The 25515-nt window shown below is 34.7% G+C and overlaps 1 protein-coding gene and 1 long non-coding RNA gene across 3 annotated transcripts; one reads left to right on the forward strand and one right to left on the reverse strand.

Moving 5' to 3' along the window:
* The first annotated feature begins 1723 nt into the window (after positions 1 to 1723).
* LOC147512298 (uncharacterized) lies at positions 1724 to 3001 on the forward strand. Its single transcript, XR_015217175.1, has 3 exons — positions 1724 to 2377; positions 2488 to 2520; positions 2629 to 3001. It is a non-coding gene; the product is annotated as an uncharacterized LOC147512298 (long non-coding RNA).
* Positions 3002 to 5448: 2447 nt separating this feature from the next.
* On the reverse strand, positions 5449 to 14263 carry LOC147512299 (uncharacterized). 2 transcript variants are annotated; one of them, XM_086595272.1, is made up of 13 exons: positions 13944 to 14263; positions 13120 to 13294; positions 12902 to 12985; positions 11267 to 11508; positions 10831 to 11074; positions 10568 to 10647; positions 9386 to 9470; positions 8317 to 8442; positions 8115 to 8228; positions 7888 to 7935; positions 6562 to 6646; positions 6115 to 6159; positions 5449 to 6026 (listed from the first exon to the last, which is right to left on the reverse strand). In XM_086595272.1, the coding sequence occupies exons 1-13, from the start codon at positions 14096 to 14098 to the stop codon at positions 5953 to 5955; spliced, it is 1557 nt and encodes a 518-aa protein (XP_086451398.1). In that variant the 5' UTR covers positions 14099 to 14263; the 3' UTR covers positions 5449 to 5952. The 2 variants fall into 2 exon arrangements, with proteins under 2 accessions (XP_086451398.1, XP_086451397.1); XM_086595271.1 differs by having other exon boundaries at positions 6115 to 6168.
* Between the last annotated feature and the right edge of the window lie 11252 nt (positions 14264 to 25515).

Consider the following 25515-nt stretch of genomic DNA (forward strand, 5'->3'; position numbering starts at 1 on the left):
TAGTGAAGTTACACTCTTTAGCCAAGGCAATGGAGAGAGTTGACAAGGAGGGTGTTATTACTATTGCTGTAAGTTGTTGAAATTAGCCCCATTTCTCTTTCCTTCATCTCTTAACTGTTCTCTTAATGATAAAGAATATGATCATCATTAACTGTTCTCTTAATGATTGTTCAAGCACTTGTAAATAAGTGTTGCTATTCTCTTAATGATAAGATTATGGTTTATTTCTCTTAAATGAGATTTTCATAGAGTCAAGTAAATCACTAGCTAATTTCCCTCTAATGCCGCTGCCTCTGTTAACTACAAGATGGAACTTAGTTGTTGCAAACCGACTCATATGGGACCAGCGACAATTTCAATTTGATCCTCAAAATGCAAAAGCACATGGCAACAGGGTTCTCCTAAATGCAGAGCAACACTTTTCATATCAAACAGTGATAGATTCCGTTTCCCAAAATCTAGGGAAACTCTTTTTTTTTAATGGAGCAGCAGGAACAAGCAAAACTTTTGTTTACAACACAATTGCTGCTACGTGTCGTGCTGAGGGGCATATTGTTATTATGGTCGCTTCATCTGGAATAGCTTCATTACTATTGGCTGGCGGTCGTACTGCTCACTCGACCTTTCACATCCCACTAGATATTCTTGATACCTCTGTTTGTGGGTTTAGTAAGAATTCAATGCACGCCGAATTATTCAGGGAAGCTAAACTTATTATTTGGGATGAAGTCCCAATGCAAAATAAGTTTTGTGTGGAGGCAGTTGATCGCACACTTCGGGATACTCGCGAAATAATAAACCTTTTGGTGGAATAACAGGTTGTACTTGGTGGTGACTTCCGACAATGCCTTCCAGATTATACCAAAGGGGTTCGAGAACAGATTGTGCGTGCTTCCTTGCGGTCTTCCTTCCTCCGGAGTCACATTCATGTTCTAACTCTTGCCCAAAACATGCGATTGGAAAATGGAAACTCTGCAAATATTATGCGTTAAGAAATTTCTTAATGGAGGTACCAAACTATGTATTTTTCTTTGTACTATTTTGCTTAATATTGATATTCATTTGCATCATTCTTTGTACTATTTTTATTAAGTACTAATATTCATTACTATTTTCTGGTTAATTAGATAGGAAGTGACCCAAGCGAGACAGTTGAACTACCATCAACAATTCATCGATGTGCAAATCTTCGATCTCTCATTTCTACTACATATCCTCGGCTAAATCAACCTACCACAGTTACACCGAATATTTAACCGAAAGACAATTCTATCTGCACGCAATGATGATGTCAATAATATTAATGCAAAGACTTTTTAGATATGTTCCCGTGAGAAAGTACTCTATTTCTAGCTGCAGACAAGATGGCGTGACGAGGATGCAACGAATCCAAACCCAATATTAATCAATACCCAAATGAGTACCTAAACTCACTTGATCCAAATTGGTCTACCACCGTTTTGTCTCAACCTAAAAGTCGGTTGTCCTATAATGTTGTTGCGAAATATTGCTCCCAAAGATGGATTATGCAATGGAACCCGATTGATGGTGGTCTACCGTCGACCTCACGTTCTTTTCGCAAAAGAATTTTGACCGGTGAAAAAGCGGGTAATCATGCATTTATTCCAAGAATATCTTTGTCACCGCCGTCTTCTCGATTTTCCTTTTCATATGACAAGAAGACGGTTTCTGTCGTGTTTGCTTATGCAATGACTATAAATAAGTCACAAGGACAATCGGTGAAGTATGTGGGGATTGACCTTCGCACTGAAGTTTTCAGCCACGGTCAATTATATGTCGCACTATCAAGGTGCACTTCTTCAGACAAAATCAGTATTCTCTTCCCTCCAAATTCGGAAAGTCACACCCCAAACTTTGTTTACCCAGAAGTCTTACTATAATCCGTATGTTCTTTTCATTTATAGTCACGTGTTGAGTAGTTTATCATTGAATTTACAGTCATCAAATTGAAATTATATAGGTTTTGCGAGTTGGTGTGTAATTACATTTTGTCAATATTGTGTTGAAGAACTTTTTGCGAACCTTGGTTAGTTTTTTTTCCCCCTAATTTATTCTTTTTGATATTACAACACCTGAATTTATAGTTCTATACAAATCTATTTCAATTCCTACTAAATGGTGACGTCTGTTTATATGGTATTTAGCTGAACGAAGAAATTTCAATTCTCATATCTTCAAACTTAGTGATTTCAGCTGATTCTCATGTATGTTCCTTTTCATTTTTTCATTTTTCCTTCCCTGGTCTTTCTCTACTTATTGTGTTGTTTAATTTTTTCATTCATGAACGTGGCGATGGGACCTTGGCCAATCACTATAACTTAGTGATCTCTGCTGATTCTCAGGTCAAGTGAAACAGGTAACATCTCTTCTCTTATAACTCAATCTCTTTGATTTTCCATGTAAAGATTCAGTTAGTTTTAAAATCGTTTAGCCAGAGATGAATTATTTGTTTTCTTCTATGTAAAGGTTTAGCCTGAGCTTCTTCTGGTGTTGCTACAGGTATTTATTTGCTTATTTATTAAGGGTTCTATTTTTGGGTTTTGGGTTTGTCGAAAAGTATTAATTTTGATTGATTTGAGCTTTGATTTGGTTTTGCTGCTTTTATAGGTATTTTAGTGCAGGTAGCATTTCGGTGGCTATTGTTTGTTCTTTGATTTATTAGTGTTGTTACAGAAAGTCGCGTTTATGGAACTATCCCAATAGAAACTTTAGGAAATATGGTATATGTATACATTGTAAATATCATTTGTTAAGGGTGTAGACCTTTTGATAGTTATGGGACTCGGATGTATGTATTTTACTTGTGTTTTCGGTAATGACTTTGTACGAGGTGTTTTGATGATCTGGCATTAGTCGAGACATTCAAATACTTTGTAATGTTGAAGTGATCTCATTTTTTTAAGCCAATTATTTGACTGTTCTGGCATCTGTCGAGACGGTTAAGTAACTGGATTAACCAATGAGAAATATATGATTGTGATTTTCAGGTTATGACAGTTTATATTTATGAAATGTCAAAATACTGAGATGAGATCTTTGCCGAAATTTTACTACAAAAACCACGTGTCATAGGTTTGTAATTGTTTTAGTTTTGGGGCGTTACATATTTGCTTGTTCCAAAACTAGAAAAGAGTCTAGAGGTGAATACAATCGTTCATTGTTTCACTTCTAAATTGTCAATTTCTTCTTCCCTTTAGTATATATAATATTTCCTACTCACTCTATTTAACGAATTTAAAACAGATAATTACATACTTCTTCGATGAAGTTTCCTCAAGGCTTGGGATTTATGATAATGACCTTGACATTGGCGCATGAAGATGGGATTTCTGGAAGAGTTATGATTGTCAACAATGTTATTTGTACTTTCGCTATTTTTTTTTGTACTTGGTGTACTTTTGTGGGTGCTCTCTTTGGTACTGTTTTGATGTCCTCATTCAAACCACTTGTGGGAGTCTGATTATGTATCTGTTTCTCATATTGTTCTTATTTCATTTGGTTTAATTGGTGTTCTTCTATGTTTAAGTCCATTTAGATCAGGGGCGGATCTATGAGTTGGCTGACCCGGGCTGTAGCCCCCCCTAACTTTCCTCAAAACCCAAAAGTACAGTGGTAACTATTCACTCCAAAAAAAAAAAAAAAAAAGTAGTGAGAATTAGTGTTAGTAGCCCCCCCTATTGTTGAATCCTGCATCCGCCCCTGATTTAGATGAATGAGTCTAGAGCATCTATGCAAATCACTATCGGATTTATTGAATGAGAATTGTCTTTGCAGCCTTTTAACATGATCCAAAACATTGGAAAATCATAAAATAATTGGGAGGTTCTATCCAAATTACCCCTTAGTTGGTTCAAGTTAGTGTGATGTCGAGTTTCTCAGCCTAATAATCACATTCTTGACCATAAATGGAACAATATCCAGTATAATAAAATCAAAATAGGGGAGGGGAGGGGAGGGGAGGGGGTGTTTCAAGTTCATGCTGCTTCTATAGAGTTAGCGTCGCAAGGCGAAGTATACTGTGTCAGTATTTTATCTGCCGAAATTTGCATTTAACTCTGCGGACTGTACTTTGATAACACTTGTCGCAGTTTGCTTCAATTGTTTTATACAGAACAACCTCTTCTAGATTGCCAATTTGTCAGGCGTCTTATGTTAGCTTTTTTAGATGCTGTGCTCTGTGGTTCAACTTTCAAAATCGGAATCATACATTTGAAAGACAGTGTACGCATGATGTTGAAACAATTGGTGACAAGGTGGTTGATGCATGAATAATCAGACATGTCTATAACAATTGACAAACCAGCGTGTCATCCAAGAAAACCATAACAAGACTGGAGCACAAGGCGACATCAAGAATACACTTAACTACTTTAGTCACGTGTAATTGCATATTGGAGATAAGAAATTCTCCCTCTAAAATACCTGTAGATATGAACGGTACACTTCTACAATTAATACCAAACACATCATCACTTTCTTAAAGTTTCTTATAAATAAAAGAACTTGCGTAAATTCTAAACCATAAAATTATATAACTCAAATTTATAGTTCGATTTATTGATAACCAAAGATATGGTACATCTCATACATCGAATTGATGAATAAACAATGATATACTCTAACATCATCTCCTAGTTCTTCTTGGGCGTCGAATTTGGGATTTGCACTTCTATACGTTCTTGCAAAACATGCTTATGTTTCAGTAAACCTTAGGATTTTAAGATGATGGCACCTAAGAAACTCAATAGCAATTTTATGCCATCTCGAGTCTTTCACCAGCCAATATTAGGGCATCATTGAGCCTATCGCCAAATTTGAGGGAGCAATTGAAGAAACACCCTTCCAATGCAACCCTTATATGGGACTCTATTTCTACCATTCTTAAAAAGTGTCTCTAGTTTTATCGGAAGTTTTGAAAGACCTGGGTTCACAAACAAAATTCTGCCAGCAACTGTTGAAAAGCATCCAAGAGAAATAATACAGCGCAGTTGGTTTAATTCTTCGTTCAAGTGATCTAGGAAGTGTTAAACCCGGGCCCGCTGAAGCTTTTCATTTTTAGCTTTTACTTATTTTTTTTGAATTACAAAAAATAAAAAGAAAATATGTTCTCACTAAGAATCGAAGCAGTGACCTATGTTTGTCTTAGCCAAGCCATCGCCACTACACCAACTTAAGGTGAATGATTGGTTTTCCTAGGAACAGACCTTCATTTTAAAGTTCTGCACTGTAGAACCCCTCCATCTTTGCTTTTCTCCTTTAGCCAGACCTCTAAAAGGATGACGTGGCCCTCTATTTTGAGGGCCAGCATTGGTGATGCCCTTATATCTGATAATCTGGCATCAAAAACCCAATGCCAAATTCCATCCAGGCGCTAGAAAGAACATAACAATAGCTGCTTAAATATATTGAACACCATGAAATAGGAACTTATCTTCCAAAATAAACCTCTGACTATTTCGGTTTACTCTTGCCATTGACTAATCCTTGCAACAGACGGATTTGTTCTTATAGATCCAGCACAACTGGAAAGATAATTAACAGTGTATAGACTTAACTTTCTGAATTGTCAGCAAAGTAAGAAAAAAGGCTAGAAACTGCCACAAGAGAAGGCATGTTTTGCTCTGCCAACCTGGGCAACCAGAACATAGAAATCATATACTACTTCCCTAGACAAATCTTTTACCATTATGTCTAACACTAGTACTACCACTGATATCCACTATCAACCAAGCATCGCCAGACTTCCATAAGTTCCTCAGATGATACTGTACATTTAGATGGTGGTTCTACAGGGCGGTACGCTAACCAAACTTATCACAAACACAGATTTGGGGCAAAACCTGGCGAAAAACAAGCAGGCATTCCACCATCCCCATGAGGGGCTCATGTGATACAACAAATGATTTACACAATAAAGGTTGGGATATCACTTCACGGTGACATGGCATCACCAGATATGACCATTTCTGTCTCTGTTTCCTCTGTCGAGTTCATCACAGTATCACCTGGAAAAGAAAAGCTGAACTATCAGAATCAAAGCCAATATGCTGCAAGAAACAGACCCATCAGATAGTTTAGTTGCAAAATTATTACCCGTAGAATTCACAGACGTCAATTCTCCCGAGCCATGCTTCATATCTGCAAGGTCTTACAAAATTATTGTGAGGATTACTTTCCAAAAATTATTGAAGAAGTATATGCTTGCTTCTTGTGCTTGCTATCACATTGGACAGATTGGAATTTCAAGGCAAGAAAAGAAACTCCATCCAATATTCATAAGCTTTACTTTTAAGTATCAATGAGAGGAAGGTCTAATATCTTTCAGAGTTCATTGAAGAAAACCTTAAATTTTGATTTTAGACCCAAAGAAAACATGTATACGACCTGAGAGGCTAATAAGACCATTCGTTGAAGAATCTTGAGACGTTCATCAAAACAAAAGATAAGTATTTGTTTTCCAGAATTTGTAATCATCCCTGATACAACAATTGTAGAAATAACTTATTCAAGTTATATCAGTAGAGAGTGAGATTAGCATACCATGAGATTGATGTAAACCTTTGACAGCATCAAAGTTCTTGTATGTGTAACCAACAAAGCTTAGATCTTTGGGAGTTAATAGCATCTGTTAGGGTTAAAACAAATCAAAAGGCAAGTCCAATGAAAAATAATTGTAGCAGCTCTAACGATAATATTATATTGGTAGATGCATGGCTAGAAACACTTGGTTAATAATTCTTTAAACACCATAATTTTCTTAACATTACACTGTTGTAATTTCCATACAGTCTATATTCCTGAAAGGATTGGTAACTTTCCAAATTTCTTGTGCTATGTACTCATTTTCCTATCAATAGAAATTATACTTACCAAGCAAAAAAAAAGGTAACTTTCTAAATCGATAAATATTGGTTCCGAGGCAACTTGTGGCAGGTAGCATCATAAGGAACTCACTTCCTCTATGTATTTAAAACGGCAGTAATGCCACATACGGATATCATAACATGTTCTCATCACTAGAACAAGCTATGCTTCCTTGACAAGTAGTCCCATCTATAGATGGGAACTGGAGAGGCATTATGGGGATACTTCCTTTTTACAAAGGAAATATGGGCTAGGCATTTGATTTCCTTTCTTTTTTTTATAAATACATCTGTACAATACTACAACTACAAGAAATGAAGCAGTCAAACTTTTACTTCCAAAAAACGCATAAAAGGTCTCCCACACAACATTTCCCATAACACAAAGTTCAAACACAAACAAACATACTTCTTTAAAAGGAATAAGAGGTCTCCAACCCAATGATTTTCATAACTCAAACATTTCCTGGGTCAAGCAATCAACAAGAAAATACCCATCTTTTGGACTTACGGTTTTTAGCCCTTCATGAATTTTTTGTTGGGCTTTCATCATTCTTTCTCATCTTTCTCTTGATCCCACTAGTTAGTCCATCCAACCCGCCTAGTCGGCTCAACCTAATTTTGACCAATTAGAGACCTAGGCGAGTCCCTAGGCACGACCTAGTCCGGTTTTTGGAATACCGTTCACACGTCATCTAAGTTCTCTTGTTTTCGTCAATTTCTTATACCCTTCAATAAGTTACTGATACACAATTACACCTCATTTAGCAGTAACCTTGGGTGATACCTCATAGTAGCTGCTTTAGCTTTATATTAAGCCAAACATCAAATTGATAAGTCACATGCACAGAGAACAAACCGTGAAGACAAGTATAAAGGTGTCATGACTCATGGAGTCATGGTACATAACAATAAACATGTAAGTAAGAGTAATGCAGTTCTGATTATCGGAGGAGAAAAAAAAAATGGTAATGCAGTTTTAGTTGACAACTTGAAGGCATACCTTGCGAGACGGTCCAGAGCCAGTTCTTGCAGGAGCAGGGGCATCCATCTGAAAATGAACCCAATTTTAAATCTCAATTAAAAAAAAATCACCGGAGGTCAAGAATACAACCTTCTGAACTGATGCACGTATAAAATAATACTCTTCCACATTCAGTAAATATTTTTACTCTAGTTATTTGCACATTTATGTTATCTGACAGGAATAAAGAGACAGATGCACCGTACTTCGTCAAACTTCAAAAAGTTTTGAGTATCTAGCTCCCCATTGACCTCTGGTTTAAATGCAGCCTCTGCATCATAAAGTCTGTCCCATACAATATCTCTAAACCAAGGATGAGCCTGTGGCACTCAAAGTTCAACGAACGTATATAAACAATAATGGGCAGAAAGCATATGAATGAACAGTGTAACAAAATCAGCACCATACTTTAATCTGATCCGCTCCTCCTAGCCTGTGGTCAACATCACATAACAACCTACAGATGAGATCCTTTGCTTCAGGTGTCAACCTTGCCTCTTCTGGAAACTTCAAGTAATTTCTCCAGTGCACAATCTAATAACCATTGGTAAACATTTAATATCTCACATTCATTGTAAATCAAAACTGCGTTTACACGGTAATGAATGTTCTAAAAAATCTGAAAAAATCAGACATCTTTAAAATTTACATAACAATGTAGATGTATTACAACCTAACAAGTTTATCAGGAATACAAAGTATAAATTGCCACTATACTAAAAACCAAGTAAACATTTATCAAGAAGAAGGGAAGAAGATGACCGGGTTTGATCTCTACGTGATTTTAACAACGAATAAATGCGGGGGAAGAAAGTAATTACTTTCTGAACCATTAAAGAGTGACTAACTTTAATGCTACAACGTACAGGCAAAAATGCGAACTGAAGGAGTTCACTTTCTTTGTGAAATCTTGATATTACCATGCAAAATGAAGGGTATCCATCCATCAATCCATAATATGCTTCAGTATACAAATAGCAAGGAGATAATCTGGGAAATATTGTTTTTTCTTTACATGTGATCTTCTCCCTGAAAATTTTGAGGGTTGAAGGCGGATGCAAAATTGCAAACAAAGCATTTGGATGCTAAGAATGTTATACCATAATTCTATATATCACAAACAAAGTCCACCATTTCTTAAAAAATCGTCTCTCATTTCTTTTCACTTGTAACCAAAGTAATAGTGACGTTAGAAGGAAACCATGTTTTTGTGTTTGTGAGTAGTGACTACGAAGCAGAAGCATGTATAAGAATGTCATTGGATCTGTTCTTGCTAGATTTTGTTGTCCCACTTAGGACAATGACAACGACAACGACGACAACAACAACAATCAAGCCAGGTCAGGATCTCCTGAATGAGAGCATGCTATTTTTAACCAATGAAATAAACAGTAGTATTACACGACTACCCACTTTTAAGACTCCAGATTATTCAATTCGAAAGAATCTATCAAATGAAAGCAGACAGTATAGTCACCTTTCTGCATGTGGTTATTGGATCATCAGAATAAAATGGTGGATACCCAACAAGCATCTCATACAATATTGCTCCCAGTGACCACCTGAGAGAAATCCATAATGAAAACATCTTAAGAAAATGATGTAGACTTCGTATTTTCAGTTTTTAAGAAAATTAAAAGAAGGAAGAAACAAAAAATATATAAATATATATAACAGAATGTTGTATGGATTCTTTATTTCTTTATGTTTTAACCAAGTCGACACAAAATAATCAATGCATTCGATGGGACTATATAACGTACTCCTCCGCGTAATTATTTTTATTGATCTTGTTTGTGCCTTCCCGTTGAGGCAAATTTTCTATCTAAGTTTAAAGGGTGGAAATGACCATATGTCTCACGGTCATTGTCATACTCTTATTAATAGCACCTTGGCGAGTTTGTCGGTCTATCATAGTATCATGTCTCTTTTTGTATTCCTGAAAATGTTGCAACCTATTGAAGAAATTATTAGGAACATCCTTTGGGACGATTCAGAAGAAAACCATAAAATCACTTGGTGAAGTGGGACAGGTTGCATCCAGTATGAAGGATAAGAGAATATATAATTGTGTATAATTAGGCATTGTTGGACAAGTAGTTATGGTCGCTAGGGAGAGACATGAGTCTTTGGAGGAGAAGTATTAGTTTGTCGCTTCGGGGAAAGACATTTTTGATAGAAGATTGCACCGGCTCAGATCTCATATGGCTATACTTAAGAAATTTCACGGGCTCTAACTTGACCGTGTACGAGTCACAAATAAATACGAAAGTTTAAGCAGGCATTCTTCCACACTTTCCATATCATCTGTTACCAAGCAAGCAAGCAGTATTACCGAGCAGTTTCCTACTGTAGAGCTCTTTTTTGTTGACACAAACATATAAATTAAGGAAACTCAAGATTCTGAATCAAACTATCGTCCCACACCACACTCTTCCTCAAGTATCAATCCACCTCTAGGATCCCTCTTCTAAAACCAGTGCCCATGAGACTCGGATCTCCCTCTCCCACCCGTAAAAAGTCAATCTATTATGGACAAGTGGAACACTAAATGAACAAAAAGAAAGTAAAGGAGTATACAAGATGATGAGGGGAGGGGGAGGGGGAGGGGTGGGGGTGGGGGGGACACAAGAGTAGTAAACAAATTTAGCAAACAAACCAGTCACACTCCATGCCATAGCCTTTCTTTAATAATACTTCTGGAGCAATATAGTCTGGCGTACCGACAGTGGAAAATGCCTAAAGGAAAAACCAGGTACCGCGTTAGTTTACCGTAGTAAAGTTCATCACAATGAAAATAAATCCTTGTATGTGAAACACAGTGCAGAACTACGGCATAGAGAATTACACACATATGCAAAGTATGACATTTTGATAACCATGAACCAAATCTTAGGTGGAAAAACAAACTGCATTGCTTACCAGCTTTCGCCTGTTCATCTGCCAGTGTTGAAGCTGTTCAAGGGGACTTTTCCACCTTCTCCCATTTTGAGCATCTCTACCAGAACCATCTATATCCATTGATTCTTTCAGATTTTCATCATCCATGGGCTCGTTTTCGTTTAGAGTTGATAGAGTTCTACAATCAATTGGTTTGCAAAGACCAAAATCAGACAGCTTCATGTGACCATGCTTGTCCAACAAAAGGTTGTCAGGCTTGATATCTCTGAAAAAGATAGTTGTAATTGAAATTTAAAATTAAAAAAACTAAGAATACAAAAAAATAAAAATAAAATTCGAAAGTCAAAGAACACAATTGTAACTTAATAAAATATAGCCAAACCCACTTCGTAACCTCATCATTCATCATGTTCCCAACATGGAGGCTTGATTAGCACATCAACAAAATATGACTAACCTGTGAATATAGTTGTGTGTATGAATGGACTCTATGGCCAGGACACTTTGAGCTATATAGAATCTAGCCACACTTTCAGTTAAGGTGTCTTCCCTCATTAGTAGGGTCATCATGTCACCACCAGGCAGATACTCCATTATTAGATACAAGTATTCAGCATCTTGAAAAGAATAATAGAGTTTCACAATGCAGTGGCTTCCAACTTCAGCAAGCAAGTTCCTCTCAGCTCTAACATGTTCAACCTATCGTACAAATAGAATATCTTTCAAAATGATAACCAGATGGGAAATAAAAATTACACAGAGCATAAAAATAAAAAACATGTACCAAATGCAAAGGTAGTGCTGTAGTGGGAAGCCTCACTTAATTGGACCAGGACAATGGTCTTTACTACTCGAAGAGTTTGGAGAAAATAGATTTTTACTTATTTAATCTCTTCTCTTTTTATGTTTTTTGTATTTATACTTTTGGGTGCAGAATGAAGTGAATGAGATTATCTATCTGTTGGAAGAAGGTGGTCACCCTTAGGTATAATGGCATTAGCCAGATTGCGGCAGCTGCAGCTGTTGGCAACAATTTTGTGAAATTTGCAATGATATTATAATGAACCAAATTTACAAACACTCAGAAGACTCATATGATCCAAACGCTAATATTTGCTGTGAATAGAGTTCAAATGGACTGATCGACTACACAGGGTCAAGATGGGGCCAGCATGCATATGACTTTTCAATTTAATGGAATGATGGTATCGCCTCAAGTAGTTAAAAAATAGTTTTTTTCTTCGATCAGTATCATAAAAATTTCGTTAATAAGGAAAATGCAATGAACCCATATGAAAAAGGGTGAATTTTTATGGAACTAAGACATCCCAACTACAGGTTACAAAATTTAAGAAATTATGATGAGGAGATATTTTTGTGTGCGACTTTTCTCCTATCAACATCAAATATTCCAGTAACCAATTAAATGGAAAGCAGATACCTTTTGCATTTTAAGTCCTCGTCACTGTTAATAGATTTTTTCTTTTTCTTTTTTCATTGGAAAATTGAAATTGGACTAATAACGAAGGAAGTACAAGGGATACATATGAAAGGGGTTGAACAGGCATCTCTATGGACAATGGATTAAAGACATCTTTTTAGGTTAAAAGAATATAAATAAGCTGATTTACTGGTGTAAGAATTATCTCAGGACGAGAAATCATCTTCACCAAAACTAAATGTAAGCGTCAATTCCAAATACACCCCATCAGCATATGTCACAAAACGTGACCTAAACAAACAAATGTGTACCATACACGAAGACATACAGATATATAGAGCTGGTGTGTACACATTCCTCCTCAACTATTCACCAATGCAAACAAGTCTTAAATATGGTTAGTGTGCCTTCAACATGGAGTCAAAGAAGCCACATGAGTGCTTTCTATGATGTATTGGAAACTTGATCAAATTAATCGAATATTGTCACCCCCATGATGTATACCAAAACATGATCAGTCAAAAGTAGGTTTGGAGCTTAATTAAGCAATGCAATCTTTTCAAAAAAAAATCAAAATTCAAAAGAAAATGTGACTCCTGACTATATTAACAAATATGACTTATAAAAGATATGGAAGATGTTTAATCACACCTGACCCCTGCTAAGCATTTCTGATTTCTTCAACTTCTTCATAGCATAAATATTACCAGATGATTTTTCTCGGCACAGCCTAACCTGTTCATAAAAAACTATGAGCATGCAAGTAACCTTCAACTTTCCTAGACAAGATTTAACCTCTCAAGAAGATATTAGATTTAACCCTCCATATGAAACTTAATAACATTGAAAGTTAAACAGGTAGATTTGACCTCTCCAAAAGCTCCTCGTCCAATAATGGTTAAAAGCTCAAAGTCATCAACACAGATCTTATGCCTTTTAAGTCTCATAAACTCTGTCTCCTTCCGCTCCAAATCCTTGATGAGATTGATTTGTTCTTCATGAGGGACATCTGAAGAAGCTAACTTCCTCTCCAACACCCAGCGTCTGCAATAAAACCATATAATGTCAAGGAACCTCATTATCTGGCACTAAATTCAAAGTTTTGATCATTACTAATTCTGGGAATCAATTATATCTCAACATTGACAGGCCATCATAAAGACCACAGGTAAAGAAACAGTCAATAGGTTAAGATGAGAGGATTCAATCTACCATGTTTTTACAGAAAACAAAAACTCGGGCATGCTGTGGTTGCTGGTGCCTACAGCACTGTGAGGCAAATTCATGTACATCCCTCTGAGATCCAGCACACATGTGAATCTGCCTTAACCTATAATGTTGTACTTAACTACACATATGTTGAACCATTGTGTTTTTCACATGCTTTGGAACCAAAATATAATTCTCAGAGCTCAGTAGCTCACCCTTTTAACAATACAATCCATATATTGGTTAAATGTAAGATAGTTTGAATGAAAACTACACTTGGCTATAACTTAACAGGAGCACCAATACATACACCTAATTAAACAAGAACCAATCCTAAATATTCTCAAAGAAAATTGTCATTTAAACACAGATTAATCTATTTAATTCAAATGTGCAATCCAGATATTCCCCAAATTCAGCCTTTAATCAGATATAATAATAAGAAGAAGGAATGGAAATTAAAATTGGAATGGGTGGGAAGGACCTTTCTTTGCGTTCTTGAATGTTTTTCATCTGAGCTCTATAATGATTCTCAATATACTGCTTAGCTGCAGCCACCCTTTCCATCGTTAAACTTGACCCCAACGTCTCTCCCCCCTCTCCTGTTGATACCTCCTCTCTTTTCTCAATACCTTCCATCTCTCTCTCTCAGAGCTGAATGAAGGAAGGAGGGAAGAAGAAAGAGGAAAGCCCTGTTTTTCTTCCGGAAGCCAAAATAGATTATTATTATTATTATTAATTCAATTCAATTCCATTATCACTCACTCAAATACTTAATGATGATGATTGATGACATACAAACACACATTCTATTTGAGGCATGTTGAGATGTATGTCTGTAGTCAAAACATGCATGTACGATACTATGCTGTCTTGTTGTACACTTGTGCGTGGATTGGTCCAGTTATTACCTTTTGATTTGATCCAGATCATACATGTAGCTAGAGGGAAATATAGAATGCAATCCTGTAGTTTTTTTTTATTGAAAAAAAAGGTACATGCACAACTCATTCATGTTGCCAACTTGCTCTGATATCTTGCAAAATCTAGCTGTGACCAACAACACTCTGCACTAGACAGTCTTATTATATGCAGTGATACAGATATGTAGAATTGTATATTTGTACATTCATGTTGGGACTATCTAAATTCATAAGATTCGTTAATGGCACTGCTCGCGCGTTGCATAAATATGATAGATCATAGTCTCAAAACATGCCTCATAGGAATGTTCCATGTATATTCAGTACGGCAATGGTTTACGCGTAAAGTATACTTCAGTTTTTGTGTCTCGTCTTTTTTTTTCAACAACTTCAAATAATGTGCTGCGAAAATATTTTGAAGCTGCATGCAGGCAGGCAAAGTGCTATTTCTAGCAGTGTTGGAGAATTTCCTCGAGAACCTTGGTTTATTTGAATCTAGACCAGGTTGACAAACTTTCTGAAACGCTTTTTTTGGGATAGGCTAATTTTGGGACAGCAAATTAAATTAAATACCGGTAACAAACTGTTAGTTGAGTGAGCGGAGCCAACGGTTTTAGGGCCTAGGGAGGGCCAGAATGTAACTTGACCCCGCCCTGTGAGTCTGTATGTCTGTCCCACCTTTTTTGCTTTAGCACTCTCATATTCTTCTTTGCCTCCAAACTCTTTCTCTCTCAATTCCCACTGCCTTAGTAGTTAATCTAATAATAAGTTGTAATGGTATATTATGGGCCGGTTATTGGTCGTATTTACTGTAGAGGTTGTAACCTAACGGCTGAGGTTTTGGTATCTACTATCTACTATCTATATATTAAAGTAGAGACCTCTAATGGAAGATTTTCTCTCTCCTATGTGGCATCTAATATGAGAGTTAGTTTTTTGCTCTCTCCTATATGACACTATAATATGAAAGATAATCTTTTTTAATAGTGTACAATCCCACATACATAGAACCTCTTTGGAGTTTGGAGAGTTTGAGTATATTTCTAATTCTTATATTTGGAGAGTTTGAGTGTATTTCTAATTTTTATATAATTGATAAAATAAAATAAAAATTGCTAAAAAATAGGTGATTTGTAAAAGTTAATTTTTTATTACGAATCAAATATTTTTAGTGCTCCAATTCTTATATATTTAATCAAATAAAAAAATTGCTAAAAAAATATGTGATTTGTAGAAACTAATTCCCTATTACAAATCATACAATTTTAGTGTCTATGATAAAACAACAACTTATTTCAAATATATCCTTAACATAGTCTCAAAACATAGTTAAAAACAATTATACAAAAAATAACATCACAAAATATATAATAGAAAATGAAAACAAAAAAAAAAAGACAAAGCAATAATGACAAATATAAATATTTTAAAAAATATATAATACTGAATGAAACTAACGTCAAAAACAATTAATGGGAAACAAAACCTGGATGTAAATACATCGAACTAACCTCAAATAATATTTAACGGAAATTGAAAATTGGATGCAAATGCAAGCATTAAACTAATCTTAAAAAGTAATTAATAGAAAATTATAATATGGATACAACTGCATTAAACTAACCTCAAATAATAATTAAAGGAAAATCAAAACTTGGATGCAAATATATCAAACTAACATAAAAAAAAAAAAAAAAAAAAAAAAAAAAATCGAAACTGGATGCAAATACATTGAGCTAACCCTCAAAGATTAAATTAACGGAAAAATCAGAAACTAGATGCAACTGCATTGAACTAACCTCAAAGAAAAATTAATTATAAATTGGAAATATGATACAAATGCGTGAGACTAATCTTAAAAAATAATTAGTAGGAAATCGGAAACCGGATACAACTGCACTGAACTAATCTCAAAAAATAAACTGGATGCAAATGCATTGAACTAACCTCAAAACATAGTTGGGTTATATGTTGTGGGAATGTTTCAATAAGTATAGTTTTGCATTTAAAATGGTGTTTATCTTATCTCTTTCCGTATGATTGAGAACTCCTTGCTATTCAAGTAGCTTCAATATATATAAATTTCACCTTATTAGGCAATCTCAGAAAACTTCAATCAAACTTATTTTATTATTTATAAACAACAAAATGAAGTTAAAAGGTTTATCAAAAGTGTGTTCTTTTTTTTTAATGGAGAGTGAGGTTTTCACGTTATAAGAAATTTGGTATAGTGATCAATATAATATTAATATATAATATAGTTATGCATATTTGCAAATATTTTTTTTAGAATAATTAATATAACAACACTCGTTCGTAGATAATCTTTGAAGATTCCACATAGTGAGTCATGCATAATTTAAATAATAATTAATGGAAAATCGGGAACTGAATAATCTTCGATGATCTCACATAGTAAATCAAGCATAATTTACTTTTTATATCATGTTTGTGCACTACAGATAGATCAGTAGAAGTTGGTATTACACACCACATTGGATAATTAAAATGAAATTGGAATCTAGATTCAAATACATAACTGAGCTCAAAGAGTAATTAACGGAAAATCGAAAATTTTATGCAAATGCAATAAACTAAACTCAAAAAGTAATTAACTAAAAATCGGAAACTTGATGCAATTGTATTAAACTAATGTCAGATAACTAACGGGAAATCGGAAACGGTATACAAATACATCAAACAAACCTCATATAATAATTAATGAGAAATCGAAAGCTAGATGCAAATGCATTGAACTAAACTCAAAAAATAATTAACATAACATCAAAAACCGAATGCAATTGCATTGAACTAACCTCATAGAATAATTGGTGGGAAATCGGAAACTAAATGCAAATGCATTGAAATAATCTCAAAGAATAATTAGCGGGAAATCATAAACCAAATATAATTGCATCAAACTAACCTCAAAGCATAAATAATCAGAAACTAGATGCAGATGTATTAAACTAACCTTAATGAGTTATTAATGGGAAATCGGAAAATGGACCCAAATGCAATGAACTAATTAATCTCAAAGACTAATTAACAAAACATTGAAAAATGGATGAAACTGCATTGAACTAACCTAAATGAATAATTAACGAGAAATTATAAATTTGATGTAACTGCATTGAACTAACCTCAAAAAATAATTAACGGAAAATCGAAAACTTGATGTAAATACATTGAACTAACCTCAAAGTACAATTAACAAAAAATCAGAAATTGGATGAAATTGCATTGAACTAACCTCAAAAAATAATTAACGGAAAACCAAAAACTGAATGCAACTACATTAAACTAAAATCAGAAATTAACTAATGGGAAATCAAAAATTGGATGCAAATGCATTGAAATAACCTCAAAAAATAGTTAACTGGAAATCAGAAGTCGGATGTAACTGCATCGCACTAACCTCAAAGCATAAATACGAGTAATTAGGAACCCAAAATGAATGTGAGTTTATAAAAACAGACTCTTACATGTATGCAAATTGTATAGAAATTGTAAACTATCAAACTAACCTAGAAAAATAATTGACAAGAAATCAGAAACTGGATGCAGATGTATTGAACTAACCTTAAAGAGTAATTAACGGGAGATTGGAACCTGGATGCAAATGCAATGAACTAATCTCAAATACTAATTAATTAACTAAACATTGAAAACCTGGACGAATCAGATTGAATTAACTTTAATGAATAACTAACGAAAAATCATAAAGTGGATGCAATTGCACTGAACTAACCTCAAATAATAATTAACGGGAAATCGAAAACTTGATGCAACTGCATTGAATTAACCTCAAAGAATAATTAATGAGAAATTGAAAACTGAATGCAACGAATTACATTAAACTAACCTCAAAGAATAATTAATGAAAAATAAAAAAATTGATGCAAATGTATTGAACTAATAAGCCTAAAACATATTTATATTATATGTAGGGGAAATAAATGTCTCGACAAATATAGTTTTGCATTTTAAGTAGTGTTTATCTTAATTCTTTTATTGTGATTGGGAATGTATTGTTATTCAAGTAGCTTCAATATTATCTTCGCCACAATGGATATTCTCACAAAACTTCTATTGTTAAACCTATCAATAAAAAAAATTCGATGAATTTTATCAAGGTTTGATGATTCCTTTTTATAGAAAGTGGTGCAAGAAATTTAAATGAGTAATTAATATAATTTTTAGAATAATTTAATATAACAACACCCGTTCGTAGGACACGTTCATGTGATAAATCTTTTCAAGTGGGAGTAGTGTATTCTTTGAGGATATGGAAACAATCAATCTGTTTTAGAGATTTGTACACATTAATACGTAAGCCGAGCGGTGATGATCTACCGCTAAATCACCATAAATCTAATAAAACTATTATACAAGCTAAATCGAGTTTAAGATAATTTCATCTGAAAATTACGGATTAATATCCTAAACCACAAAGTGAATAGGCTATCTCAATTTGATCCCTTAGTTTCCAAGTACTTATACACCATAATCGCTGCTCATTTACGTATTTCGGCTTATTTTAAATAAAAAAATATCCTGATTCGAAAATTTGCCGCTAACTCACCATAAATCTAAGAAAACTATTATACAAGTTAGACCGAGTTTAAGATAATTCTATTTGAAAATTACGGATTAATATCCTAAACCACAAAATGAAAAGGCTATCTCAATTCAATCCCTTAGTTTCCAAGTACTTATGCACCATAATCGCTGCTCATTAACGTATTTCGTTTATTTTTAATAAAAATCTATTCTGATTCGAAAATTTGCCATTAAATTACTATAAATCTAATAAAACTATTATACAAGCTAGATCAAGTTTGAGATCATTTTATTTGAAAATTATGGATTAATATCCTAAACCACAAAGTGAAGAGGCTATCTCAATTTGATCCCTTAGTTCCCAAGTACTTATACACCATAATCGCTGCTCATTAACGTATTTTGGTTTATTTTCAATAAAAATATATTCTGATTCAAAAATTGTACGAAAAAGGTCCCCTGTTTTATGTTGATTTTTTTTTTAAATAATAGATTAAGGCCCTGTTTGGTAACAGGAATTGCCCAACCTCTAGAAGAAATAAGGTCATGTATATCATGTTTTAGTGTTTGGTCCGGTCTATTTTATAAATTGGGGCCACAACTAATAAATAGGGTATAAATTGGGTTGATTGTAAAACCAGCGTGTATAGTGGATCTTTGGGTTTAGGTCAAATAACGTAATACACGAGAGAAACACAGGAGAGAGAAAATAAAAACATAACTCTCGAAGGGAACAAAAAAAAAAAGGGCTCGAAGGAAAAAAAGAAAAGGGAATTGGGTCGTCTTCTCCATGATGTTACTAACTTCTCTCTATGACCCCCAACCTATATATTCTTTCGACAAAATCAAAATCACGATTTATACTCACCCCACCACAAATAATCCATTATTCTCTTAAAGTATTTTCAAATCGGTTGAAATCAATCAATTAAAATTTGTTATTAATTTTAAGTTGGGTTTTTTGTTTGTGGATTTGAAGAAAATTCTCATTGTTTGTATTTTTATGTCGTCATGTATTCAAATAAGATCTTAGAAGATTGGGCTGCACTGATTTTGAATTAATCCTTTCAAAACTTGTTTTTTATATTTCCTATTTCAATCGTTGACAAACATTGGACAAGGTATAGAGAAAACAACGAAAGTGAGACCAAACAGCTTCCATTCCCACTTTGTGTTGTTTGTACATCTATTGTGTTGGATCATCTAAATTAGGTTGGCTGCTACACATTCTTTTACTGCCAAACAGAGCCTAAAGGTTAGGCAAACCCTGACCTGCATTCAAAAGACTTACAATCTTACATAGGTTACACAACTTTTATCCTCTTGTATAATGCTACACAATTTAGCATGGGAAGGTTGGATAAAGACATTGGATACATTTTTCCAATAAAAGAGTAGAGGACCAATTTCAGGGAAAAACAACTCTAGCTAGAGGACATTTTTTTTTTTTTTTTCCAGTAATTCACAAGAAGTATTAAGTGACACACGAACCCACAATTTCAATTTTAATAACCCGTAAGGACAAAATAAGTTGACCTAGTCTGTTTACTTTTTAATAAATACCAATTTTACCCCTACGTGTTATTATAGATATAAAACATGTAAATTTTTATTTATTTTTTAAATACCAGCTTCACCTCTCTGTATTATGTTTATAAAGCAAAAAAAAATCAGTGATTGTTCGTATCCAAATAAGTGAACATATCTCGTACATTATGTTGATATTTGAATAATGATTGTTCATATTCTAATAGATATTTTTAATATTCATACATTATGTTGATGTCTGAACAATGATTGTTCGTACGAACAGTAATTGTTTATAGTTTATATTGAGATATTAACAATGATTGTTCATAACCCGAATAAATATATAAATATGAACAATTAATGTTCGTTTATAGTTCATATTTGAAGTATGAACAATGTTGATGTATGAACAATACGCCAAATAGATATGATTGTTCATACTCCAATAAGTATTCTTACTGATTTTTTTTTTCCAATAAACTGACTTATATTAGAGTTATAACCACAAATGAACATAGTTTATCTCCAACATACAATTTGGAATATCTTTCATAGGTAACTGTTGGACAACCCACCTAGCTAACTGATGAGCATCCCCATTATCAGTCCTACTGAGCCAACTAAAAGACGCAGACTCTAAATTGTTTAAAAGTTTTGTTACACAATAGTGTAATGCAGTCAACTGCCATTTGCATCCTCCATTGTTGAAAGCCTTTATGACCTAAACGCTATATCTACCCATAAAACAAGCCAGTAAGACAGCCACTTCTATCGCCATCATTTATGCTTCTTCAGGTCCAGTAGTTTTGTATCTCCTAACAGTTGCTCCAACTAGCTCATACATTGTGTGTTCTCATTGATCATATACTTATCTCCTAAAGTGTTATTACTGATCATAGCTCATGTTGAGGAATGAACAATGATTGTGCATAACTCATATTGAAACATGAACAATGATTATGCATAACTCATGTTAAGGTATAAACAATAATTGTTCATACTATATGCACCGGGTTGTTTCAGTTGGACACGGTCGTTTATTATTTATTGTTAGGGATATATTTGACTTTTCATCTACTCCATCTTTATGAGTGATTTAAAAAAATATGTGGTGTTGAGAGTTACTTTTTCAATAGTTTTGTCATTGAGAGTCACTCGATGACATTTTTCTCTATTGTCAGGCTCGCCAACGAGTCAGTAGCTCTATTCGATTCCTATAAACATGTTCAGACCAATCAGACGTTATCATATCAAAATGGACAACAAGCTTTTGAATTCCCAATACAAAATTCTGGCAGTACCAAATAGCTTTTCATATAGATCTTACATCCAAATCTTACTATATAGAAAAATATGGGGTATGATGAATAGTGTTTTCCCGTACGTCACAGGGGTAGTTTGGTAATTTCACATTCTTTTTTATTTTTTAATTTCTTTTTGCCATTTTGTAGGGCAAAATTGTAGTTTTATAGTTTTTAAAATTAATTTCTAATCATAATGAGCCTTAAGGCATCTCCAATAGGGGGTGTAAAATTACACCTCCACATAAGCGCCACCTAGGTGCCATTAGGATTATACAACTCCAATTGTAAATTATTATAGAGTCCATAAATATTCACTATTTATTGTTCCTAATGGGAAAGTGTCACACCCCGAATTTCGACAGAATTCGGAAAAACATTATTTGTTCCCGACTCTTCGATCTCCGAGGTGTGACGCACTCTTCACTTCCAAAAACCCATAAACAGTTTAAATATGCGGATAATTAAAAACCAATAAAAATTTCAACTTAAACAAATGTCCTTTTCATTACAAAAATTTACAAATGAAAATACGTAAAACATCGTCTAGACTAAAAATCTATATCACCTTAAGGGAAAACAAAACAGATCCTGATATGCAATGCTAACGCAAACCACAAGCAGCAACCAACCTTCTTCAACACTAAACCTGTCAAGACTTATCAACTATGTTCATTTAATGAACACACCCGATAAGCAAACATGCAAATCGGGTCAGCATTATAAACAATGCTGGTGTGAGTAGCCCTAAAATACAACATATACTATACATATATATACACAATCCATACGGCAGTTAGTTCATCCACCGAGGCGCCTTAACTTCCAACAACTAGTACAACATCCTTAAGAATAATAATTAAGGCAGGTAGTTCCTCCACTGAGGCGCCTTAACTTCCCACTAACCACACAACAAACTATACACATAATAAATAAGGCATGTAGTTCCTCCATCGAGGCGCCTTAGGTTCAACTAAACAAATAACCAAACAAACATATTATATAATGCATTCTTTTCATGCTCAATCACGAGTGGGTCGTCTCGCCCAAGTAATTAGTTTGACCCACCCTTCTGAAACCATATATAATCATCTATCTACGATATACATCATTAACAAACATATTACCATAATTATATTAATTAAGGTTTTCTTTGCGTGTCCCTAAAATCACGTCAGATCTATGTCTTACCTAGTTTCCACGGCTACCACAATCGCAACCCAACGCCGAACATGTACATCCACATGTCTCCCTTACATAATGAGCCACTCCGGTGCATAACTACCCGAAGGGATGCCGCGACACCGTAAATCCTCACACGGAAGCCAAATCTATGTAAGCACCGCCACTATTTCGCATAAAATATTATGCATCATCGTTCTATATTGCTTAACGGAATAATCAAGCCACTATTCGGCTACACCAAGAGGGCCATTCAGCTTTACTGAAACGCCAGAAGGGCCGCCCGAAGGCCATTCAGATTAACTGAAACGCCAGAAGGGCCAATCACATGAGTTGTGGTAGTCAGGTTCTAAGATTTTCGTTACGTAATTTATTCAGTGTCATACATTAATGACTCATAAACATTCCACTATATCACGTGCAGGCCACTTGCCTTATTGCACTAAGCCACAATATCTAGAAACATCACAATTATATCTCATAACCAAATTTCATTCTTTCACGTGCCAATATATTATTACACTACATCACACTCCCGTGGGCAAATATTCACCAATACTATATTAGCATCTCACATATAAAATAATAGAGTGTATATACATTTCTCCAAGATATTGCATTAATATAAATATCCCAGCATATTATATCATGTCACAATGCTTCAACGTATCACATACATTTTTATTATAACGCATTAGGAATATAAAGTCTCCTAACATCTCAATATCGTCGCGTGTCAAAAATACACAACATCAATGTCAAATCTTAATTAGATAATGACCACCAAATTTATACAAGCTTCCACAAAGATTTTAGCATTTGATTGTCCATACAATATACACATAAACGTAGAAGACAAATAAACAAATCCATCCACAATCAAAGCCCATATATATATATGCTTTTACACACTACTCACGCCAAATCTAAATTAGATAATGACAAACCAAGTTATACAATCTCAACAATATTTTATTACTATATTTATCCATATAATCAAATATGTGAAAAACTGGAAAAGTCAACATTCCCAGTCAACGGTCAAAGTCAATGGTCAAAGGTCAACACATCATGGTCAAGGTCAAACTCAACATGTCATAGTCAAAGTCAAAGTCAACATGTTCTGGTCAAAGTCAAACTGTCCTGGTCAAAGTCAACAGGTCCTGGTCAAGGTCAATTCATCATTGTCAAAAGTCAAACCGCTGCTTTTTCCAGGTGTTCGACAGGTTCAGGGTCATAGCCATGGTTCATGGCTAAGGTCAAAGGTGCATGGCTCATGGGCTCATGACCAAGGTCATAGTCCGGACCCAACTGGCCAAGCCCAAACCTTAGAACCCGAAAGTTTAAACATTTAGAGATCCACTTAGATCTATTTTAAGTCCCATGGGTCAATTCCCAAGCAATATTAGAAACGAGCCCAAAACTTATAATCGAATGTGCCCAAAACACAACCGAAGTTCGCTCGAAAACTAAACTTAATTAAACTGGTCCAAAGATAACTTAAAATCGGGCCCAACCAAATAAATAGAACCGGCCCACATAAAATTAGAGCTTTTGGCCCAACCAAACAGCTAAGGCCCAAGCCCAAGAGAAAGTACTGTTCATCATCTCCCTCCACCCACAGCAGCCCAAATCCGGCCACCACAAATCCGATCGTCCTCCCCTTTCAACACATCGGTTTAACTCAAATTGAAAAACCCAACACCTTTAACAAAAGCAAAAACCAAAAATCATAAAAAAATCAAAACTCTTCCTAAATCTAGATCTGAAATCGCGACCTCCATTAACGCTTGTTACAAGCTTCCAACCGCCACCATTTTCAGCCCTCACACACACTCAAACACCACTAACCAACCCCACAACACATCACCACAAAATACACCAACCAATTTAAACCAAAAACAGCCCAACCACCGGTTCGTCCACCCCCAACAAACAACAATAATACAACATCAAAATCCAACTAAAGCAAAACAACAAAAAAACAAAAACGAATACAGGGGTTTTCGCTGCCACCATTGACGCTCTGTCGAAGCTTCGACAGTTTACCCAAATATCCAACCCGACAGTCTAACAGTATAACATAATAATAACGGTTCAAACAGAATATTGTTGTTGGACTCAGCGGACGCCATTGACGACTTCCGAGTTCCAATAGCCCGGCGATTACTCTAATAACTCAAAACAAATACATATATATAACTAGTTTAATAGTAACGAGACATGACGAAAAAAGAATGAACGATAACACGGTTTTCAGATTCCGTGAAATAGCAAAATAGCTACTCACCAGATGAACGGCTCTCCTACTTAATTTCTCCGAAGTCCGAAATACGCTCTCCACCCTCCGTAAATCCAAATTCTCTCTTTTCATTTTCATTATTTTATTTTTCTCTGAACCCTATTTTCCAGAACAATGTGTTTATATACTTGGGTCCGAAACCCAAGCCCAACACAGACTCGGGCCCAAAACCATGCCCACGTATCCCGAGTCCAATCCGACGAATTTTGAAAATAAATAATTAAATTAATTAATAAATAAATAGAAAAATACGTA

The sequence above is a fragment of the Coptis chinensis genome, chromosome 3, assembly GCF_015680905.1.
Source record: "Coptis chinensis isolate HL-2020 chromosome 3, ASM1568090v1, whole genome shotgun sequence".
NCBI lineage: Eukaryota > Viridiplantae > Streptophyta > Magnoliopsida > Ranunculales > Ranunculaceae > Coptis > Coptis chinensis.